Source organism: Tupaia chinensis, unplaced genomic scaffold, assembly GCF_000334495.1.
Source record: "Tupaia chinensis unplaced genomic scaffold, TupChi_1.0 Scaffold000115_1, whole genome shotgun sequence".
Lineage (NCBI taxonomy): Eukaryota > Metazoa > Chordata > Mammalia > Scandentia > Tupaiidae > Tupaia > Tupaia belangeri.
In genome coordinates, this window is record NW_006159579.1 from 9,130,433 (window position 1) to 9,139,188 (window position 8,756).

Sequence of the window (8,756 nt, forward strand, 5' to 3'; positions counted from 1 at the left end):
TTCTGGCAGGTGCACATGCCCTATAGCAAAAACCTCTCAAAAAAAAAAAAAAAAAAAAACTCATCTCTTGGGAACAGCAGGTGGCATGGTGGTTTAGGTGCTGGACACTCCCACGTGGCTGACCCACAGTTCAAGTCCCAGACCTGGTGGCTTGCTTTCTCACTTTCCCTCTCTGTCTCTCAATCTGATCAAATTAAAAAAAAAAAGAAAAAGAATAAGTAAAATAAATAGTTCTTTAAAAAAAACAACCTCATTTCTAATTAAGTAGTTTGTACCTTTTAGAAAGACTATTAATACACAATAAATAAGCAGTGCAGTGCTTTCCTCAAACAGAAAAAAGCACAAAGTTGATTTCTACACATTCCTCATATCCTAGCAGTAGAATCACTTCAGGAAACCACCTGCCAGCTAGCTCATTATCCAATAGTGAAGCCTTAAAAAGGGGGGGGAGGGGAGAAGGACCAGCAGATGGTATAGTGGTTGTGACACTGGATTCCCATGTGTTCAACTGTGGTTTGAGTCCCAGACTCGGCAGCTTGAAACTCATGCAGGTGCATGTGTGTGCATGTCCAAAATCCCAAGAGGAGACTGAAGGAGAGAGGATTGCTGCATGGCCATCCCCCTGGGGGTGACCTCTCACTCTCTCTGTCTGTCTGGTGAGCTCTATCTCTCAAAAAAAAAAAAAAAAAAAAAAAAAGAAAAGAAAAAAGAAGAGGAGGTGCAAAATGAAAACAAAAGACCCCACCTCCCTACTCTAAAAGACATGATCCAGGTGTCCGTTTTCCCATTTCTTCTTTATGTGAGGGATTCTATCTCTCCCGAGACCTATATACAGATCGCCATTCTTAGCTCCCTGCCAAATCCCATCAGCTTCATATACCTGCCCCTCTGCCAATCTGGATATTTAACGGCCACCAGCCCCAGTTTATAGGCAGGGAAGGGTTGCTGCTCTAACACTAGACATTACTACTTATTAATATCATGACTTTACAAGTTTATATCTTCCTACGGCGAACCACTAAAAAACCTCTGAGGGGCCAGATGATCCTTGAGGTAACAGTTAAGTCACTCTTATTCTAAATGGTCTCCTTGCAGTAGTAGCAAGACTAAGACAAGTTGTTGTTGATGTCAGAGGAAACATTCTTGTTTTCTAATATTCATTTAAATATTAGAATTCATGTCCAAAAAACATTGTCTCAACTTAGAAAATCCCTACCAATGTCAGGTGCGCTTTAGAATATGTTTAGGAACCTGATTTAGATGGGCACCTCCTTGTTTCCATGTTTAGCTAATCCTTCCTTACTGTTTTGGCATAATAAATACACCTCTGACTTTTCCAGCAGCTGGGATTATGTACCTGTAGAGACTGGTCTAGCACTTTGAGCACTAAATGCATTATCTCCATGGCAAAACAGGCCCCCCTGGATCTCACCTAGCTTGGCTCACAACTTCATTTTCCATATCAACTTTCTCTATAGCCTAACACCGTGCTACTTTCTAAGAAGGAAGCAAAACTAGGATATTATTAGTATATGTATTAAGCTAGGGGAAAAGTCTGGGTCTACCTGCTCACCCACAAACAGTAAAAGCCCAGTCAGGTCTGTGCAGAAGGACAGTACACTAGAGACAGGCATAGAGGGGCAACAGGATCAATACTGGGAAGACCCAATCCAGCAGCCGTAACCTCCACCAGGGTTCCCGGTCACAGCGGTACCTGGCTGTCTGCAGACTCAGTGGACTCCTCAGGACTCCGCAGGGATGAGTTCGGCAGGCCCTGATCCAGCTCTAAACTCTCCACCGTCGATTCACTTTTCCTTTTTCCTTTCTTCTTTTTCTCCACTGGGGTTGGTCCTTGCTCCTTGCTATAAGGAGAAATTCAGAATTAAAACTGTTGGGCAATTTTTAAAACTAAGATGTCTTATGTAATAAAAGTCATGAAATCACATACCTTGGAATTCTAGGACCAGATTAGATTTTAATGGAGAATAAGTGTCTTCCCAGAAATATGAGAAGAAATATCTACATGGTGCAGAATTCACATTATTACATTCCTATCATGACTACTATGGCTATAATTAATATGATAAATAACATGAGCATGTCTAAAATAAACTCAATTTCAGTTTATACACATTCTCTGAGGAAGCTTAATTGCTTCATAGATATTAAGAATCATCAAATTACAATCTCTCCTTAAGTTATAACAGAAGAGACATCTTAATCTGTCATCATCATCTGAAGAATGCATCTTAACTGCTGTCATCGTCTGTGGAGAATATGGCTTATGGATAAAGATCCAGAGTGAGCATCAGGAACTCAAAAATGAAGAGAATACTGTGCCTGTGCTTGAGGAGCTCGCAATTATGAAAATTCTATAGTCCATGTACAACAATAGCAGAAGGCAGCACATCAATGCTTCCTCAGAGAAGTCAAGATGGGCAAAGTCCACCCATTCTACAAGCCTGTTAAGATGTGAACATCTGCTCTTTCTGCCATCTTTCCATGCTGGCATAATGGTGTGCATGTACTTCCCAACTACTGCTCTCAAGAGCATCACCAACACTGAAGAAAGGCAAATGCCAGGTTCTTATTGGGTCATGCTCCAAAGTCGCTGTTCAGTTTCTAACTGTGATGATGACGTATGGTTGCACTGGCAAATCTGAAATCATCAATGACCACAGAGACAGAAAAATTGTTATGAACTTCACAGGCAGGTTAAACAAGTGTGAATGAACAGCGCTAGATTCATTTGCAACCTAAAGATCTACAGAAATGGCAGTATAATCTGAACTTAGATACTCTTAGTTTGATCTCACTGTACTGACAACTTTAGCTGGTATCATGGACCAGGAAGAAGCAAGACAGAAACACACACAGGAGGGAAAATCTTGGGATTCTTTTTCTAGGGATGTAATACACACATACAAATAAAATGCCTCAATGGACAAAAATAAATAAATAAATAAATAGCAAGATCTCTAAAAAGCCTTTCCTGACCCTCTTGGCTGGTACAATATTTTTTCTACATTTCCAAAGCAATTTGACTGTGCTTGCTTAAGGTACTCAAATACTGTTCTTTGACCAAAGTTAACTGCTAAGTATGACACCAGGCTCAGCACCCATGTAACTACATACAGTGCCTGGATCTTTTGCAATTGCTCAATAATTATTTGCTAGATGGATGAATATTTTATACTTTGATTTTTTCCTACCAGACTCTAATTTTCTTAAGTTTTGTATTTCTCATAGTGAGTAATCTTAAGTCTTACACATAGTAAATATTTAATAAATACTTAAACAAGCCCTAAAACAATTTTTTAAGGAGACAGAGACATTAATGGATGTGTAAGATTACCTGTGGTTGGAAGATTTGGGAAAACACAGTTGAGCACTGTAAACACATAATTTTGACACAGATAATAGTAATAATAATAATAATAATAAAGACTGTAGCTAGTATTTATATAACACATAACATGTAGGGATAGTTCTAAGTCCTATTTATATATTATTTCCTTTACTCCTCACAATAACTCTATAGGGCAGATAATGTATCCTATTCTCTTTTTATCTCATGAGAAATCTCATGGAACAGAAAGGTTTCATTAAATTTCCAGTGTAACATGGAAATTTATATGGCAAGGAAATGGTAGTGAGAGGACTAGAACCCAGGCACTAAGTTTTCTTAATTGCCATGTTATTCTTGGGGGAATGGAACAGTGTTACCAAGAAATTTAGTAGATAGGCTGTGTGGCTGGCTGTGTGGCTGCATGACAAGACAAGTAAACAAACATACATGACAGAGTGAGAATATTCAGGCCAGGGTGTTAGGGCTTCATTCTGCGCAGATAGGGCCTCTGATGACAACCCAGGCAACCAGGACTGAAGACCTAAGCTAGATAGCATTGATGAGAACTCAAGGGTAAAGGGGCTTCCAAAGGTCCAGCAGGGGGCCAAATGGTGCACTGTGACACTCTCTGAGGCAATCCCACAGGGAAATGTGCCTGGATAGGTCTGAAGTCCTCTCTGAGTACCATGCATGTTCTTGCTCACAATCCAAGGATGGATGAAGCTGGAGGGTTGGGAAGGACTGTGGGGTCAGGATTTTATTGAGAATGCTCACTCTCTCTCATTCTCTGCCTTTCTCATTCATGAAAAAAAATAAACATAATGAATAAAAATTTAAAAAGCTCAAAAGCTGAACCAGGAAGTCTTGGCTAGGACAAAATATGGAAGACGAGGAGAAAGCCAAAAGTATTGGGATTTCCCATCAGGAGAATTGGCAGAAGGTGTGGGGAAAGATAAGGCGACCGGATGGACTTGTTTAGAAAGGGGAGATCACACATGACTACTGACCAGTGCTAATGGCTAAACCAGCCTGCTTCTCTTTATCCCCTCACAGATCTCAGCTAGGTCAGCACAACTCAGCTCACCTTTGATTTCCCAAGGCTGGAGACTCGCCTGCCTACCTACCAGATAAGTTAACAATAAAAATTATTCTGAAGGAATATTCGGAGGAAGTGACAGTCAAGGGGTCCTGCCATTTTAGTGGATTACAGATATTAACATGGGACTTGTGTCCTCAAGCAGGGGGAAAAAAGCAGAAGTTTTCTCACTTTTTACTGATGCAGAAAAGAGGAAGCAGGTGAAAAGAGTTTAAATATAAGCTAAATTTTCACAGAAATATTTATCTCATATTATGCATCATCTCATTAAAAAAAAAAACCAAAAAACTTTATAGCTGTGGTTAGGGCTCTGGACGCCCACATGGCTGATCACAGTTCGAGTCCCGGACCTGATGGCTTGCTTTTTCACTTTTCCTTTCTCGCTTCCTCTATCTCTTTCTGGTGAGCACAGCTGCCCTATGGCAAACTTAAAAATAATAATAATAATAAATAAGATAATTTAAAAAAACTTTATACCAATTATATTCTACAATGTACTTATGCATTCCATGTCTCATTTAGCTATAACAACCACAATCCCATGAAGGAACCGTGGCAAATAATTCTTATATTCCAGTTAAGGAAAGTGAAGTTTAAAAGCAAGAAAAGGCCCCATTTTTTTTTAAAGTCTATGGCACTGCTGGTAGTATGCTAGACTGTGGAGCTAGAACCACATGTCAGCTGCAGTTAAAGTCCCTGGCCCTGTCAGCCTGAAAACATGGATACATTCCTAAAATCTTGGTGGACTGGAGCACTGGAGGAAAGAGCTCATGAAGTGACTGATCCCTGTGAAGGAAGCTTCTCTTTTTCTCTCTCTCTAACATCCACGTGCTTTAGAATGAATGGGGGAGGGGGCAGCAAAAGTCCCCAAGTCAGCAGCAGAGCAGAGGCCACTACTCAGGTCAATTGAGTCACAGGTGCTGTTTTTTTATATCACATGCTTGTAGATTCTTTTACCAAAAAACCCTCCAATACCCCTTTTGGTAAGTATAAAAGTGCCCTATCTCTTTTAATGTTATTTGACTCTCAAAATACTGATTAAAGAATCAGCAACATGCCCAGCTGCAGTGGTAGCGGTGGCAGAGCACCACTGTGCAATACTACAGCCACATGGGAAGGAGGTTAGAACTCCTGGCCAACCTCTATAAGCTGGGAGCACACCTACAAACCTGCCTGGCCAGATGCTTAGGAGGAGGACAGTGAAGTGGCGGGACCAATGGTATAATGGTTATGTCACTGGACTCCCACATAATCAACCGTGGTTTGAGTCTTGGACCTAGTGGCTTACAACTCACACTGGGTGCATGTGCCTGTGTGCCAAGATCCTGAGAGAGAGGAGGAGAGGGGATTGTGGCATGGCCATTCCCCCTGGGGGGGCGAGGGGATGATTTCTCGCTTTCTGTCTATCTCTGGTGAGTGCACGTGCCCTATGGCAAAAATCTATCTCAAAAAAAAAAGACAGTGGAGTGGCAAGACCTTGTCTAAGCTCCTGCTTGTCTGTCTCATGAAAGACATCAATATACTTGGAGAGGAAAAAAAAAACTTCACAATAAAAACATTCTAATGACCTAAATATATATATATACAAAAAGCTCCACAAATCCAGTTATTGATGGTATTTTATGACTCTCTTAGCAAAACAAAGTAGGTGCTTAATTTTTTTCGACAGAAACTTAAAGAAAGCTGATAATATCCTGAAAGTCAGTACAATAATAACATGCTCAGAGGCCCATTGATTCTTCTGTAAAATTTTAAATCCTTCTTCTCAAGACATGAAAATAAACTTCAATTATCTACTAAAAGTGGTTTCGTTATATTGGAAAGTTATCTATATAAAAGAAGACTTTGATAAGTTCATAGATAACACATACAATGAAAAAACTGTGCAAGGATTTAAAAAAAACTTCTGCACCCAAATAAATTCATACTTGAATTTCGTTTTTCCACAAACTTTTTGAAATACTCTCCTATATTTAACCTTCATTTGAAATATTTTTTAAACTGCCAGAAAGTGTTTGCATTCACCAGAGAGAGACAGAGGGAGAAAGCACCCTCCAATAGGGAATATTCGTGCCACAGCCTCTTCTTCATTTCTCCATCCTGTTGGGATTTGGGGCACATATGTACATGTGCCCAGTATGTTTCTCATGCCACGGAAACTGGGATTTGAACCACTGTTGGTTATATGGGATCCATCTCCCTTAATCATGAGGCTATGAGTCTAGCTCCTTAAATACTCACTCACACATGCTGGAAACATGTGTTTCGCTGTAAAACATACTCAAAGCTAAACCAAGTCCAAAGCACAATTAAGAAACAGAACCTCTCCAAAATATGACGCTTTACTATGAGAGTTGTACACATTTTTTTTGGAGAGGTTTTTTTTTTTTTTTTTTTAGAGGTTTTCACTATAGGGCACGTGCGCTTGCCAGACAGACAGAGAGAGAGAGATAGAAAGCAAGAAATCACCCCCCAGGGGGGATGGTCACGCCGCAATCCCTTCTCCTCCATTCTCCTCTCGGGATCTTGGGCACGCATGCACATGCGCCCGGTGTGAGTTTTAAGCCACCGGATCCAGGACGCGAACCGCGGTCAACTACGTGGGAGTCTAGCGACATAGCCATCACGCTAACTGCTGGTTCCCGAGAGTTGTACACATTTTTTAGAAATACATTAAATGGTGAAAATTAAAGAGGAGTTATGGTGAGGCAACTCTGAAGTCAAGCCTGGGGCACTACCAGATATTTCTAGTCAAGACATGGGGGCAGGATGCGAGAGGAAACACTTTCCCAATTATGTGTCAATAAAACAGAAAAATGTCTGCTGAAACCTACTCTCTTATTTGGAGCTATGTAAGAAGATACTCTATGTGGGAAATCCTCAAAGTGATTTTCTGGGGGTTATCTTTGGCAACATAATCAATTTTCAATTCCAAAAATTCTGCCTGGAGTTCTTCTGATAAAGACGAGTATCAGGAAGAAAAAATTCCTTGTAAGCTTATAAACACAATTTCCTTTCTTCCCTCCTTCTTAAAAAAAAAAAAAAAAAAATTAGTCAGAGAGTCCAGCCTGGGACCACTATTCAATGCAGAAGCTTGGAGAACTTCAGAGAAGCTTCTAGCCTTAGCCTTCCTATAAGTTTTGGCCCTTTTCCCAGAAGTACAATACTGAAAAGACGGATGTTACCCACGAAAGAGAAAACTGAGTTGGCATAGATTTTAAAGATACTGGTTAAAAGAAAACACGCACACACAAAACTAATTGTTTTGGTACAGATGTAGTCTGCTGTAAACAAATATGATCAAAATCTACCCTGTCCCTTAACTGTATGAGTCATTAGCACCATTAACAAAGGTTACAGGTTTCTGATATTATCCTAGCAAAAATTAAACAAAAAGATGATGTGCTTGTAGGATGAAAAAGACAGCATTTTACCAAGTAACCTTATTAAAAGTAACTAAAGCAAATGAAAATGAAAATTCATAAAGCGTAGTAAAGTGTCAAATGAAAAGTATAAGTCATCCCTTGTGTACCAAATCCTGCTTCACAGAAAGAATTATTTTCTACTGATACATCCTTGACTCCAGATATGTTCATAGCTTTAGTTCATTATTCAAGGTTAGGCAATGGCTACTGACATCCTGATATGAATGCTGATGAATTTAGATCTTATACACTTCCCTTATTACTGCCTCTACTCAATATTTTTGTTGAATTGTTTTAGATTAGAAAATCATGTTTTTAAATTTCCATTAATTCTTTGCTTTATAATTGCTCCTTTTTTTCATAACCCATTCTTGTTTTGCAGACAAAATAACACCCTGACTCTGGGGATGCTAACTTAAAATCTACACAGGTTCTTTTCCTTGAATTGTTTCTTTTGAGACAGTAGTTCTGTTCGTTCTTCTTTTTCCTGGTTTATGCTGCTTGGTTCTAACGGTCTTATACCCTTTGGTAGATTGCTTCTAATGAAAATGAACCAGGTTAAAAGTGTATGTGGCGGGACCAGCAGATGGCGTAATGGTTAAGACACTGGACTCCTACATAGTCAACTGCGGCTTGAGTCCCAGAACGTGAAGGCTTGAAACCTGCAGCATGGCCACCTCTCTAGGTGTGTGTGTGTGTAATTTCTTGCTTTTTGTCTATCAAGTGCATGTGCCCTATAGCAAAAATCTCTTGAAAAACAAAAAAAAAGACATGTGGCCAGTGAGGCTATCAACTACTGCTAAGTCGCTTTCTCCTCTGAATGGGAAGCCTGGCTTAGGACTCTACACACATGGGCAGGTCTGGTCAAGTGGTCATCCCTTTCCCT

General features: G+C 39.9%; 1 protein-coding gene across 1 annotated transcript in view; it reads right to left on the reverse strand.

Annotated features, from left to right (window-relative positions):
• The window catches only part of CHD6 (chromodomain helicase DNA binding protein 6), a 266,925-nt gene that overhangs the window by 134,765 nt on the left and 123,404 nt on the right, over positions 1-8,756 (reverse strand). Inside the window, exon 4 of the mRNA XM_027770197.1 lies at positions 1,715-1,862. Coding sequence (XP_027625998.1) covers positions 1,715-1,862 — 148 coding nt within the window. The remainder of the gene's footprint in view (positions 1-1,714; positions 1,863-8,756) is intronic.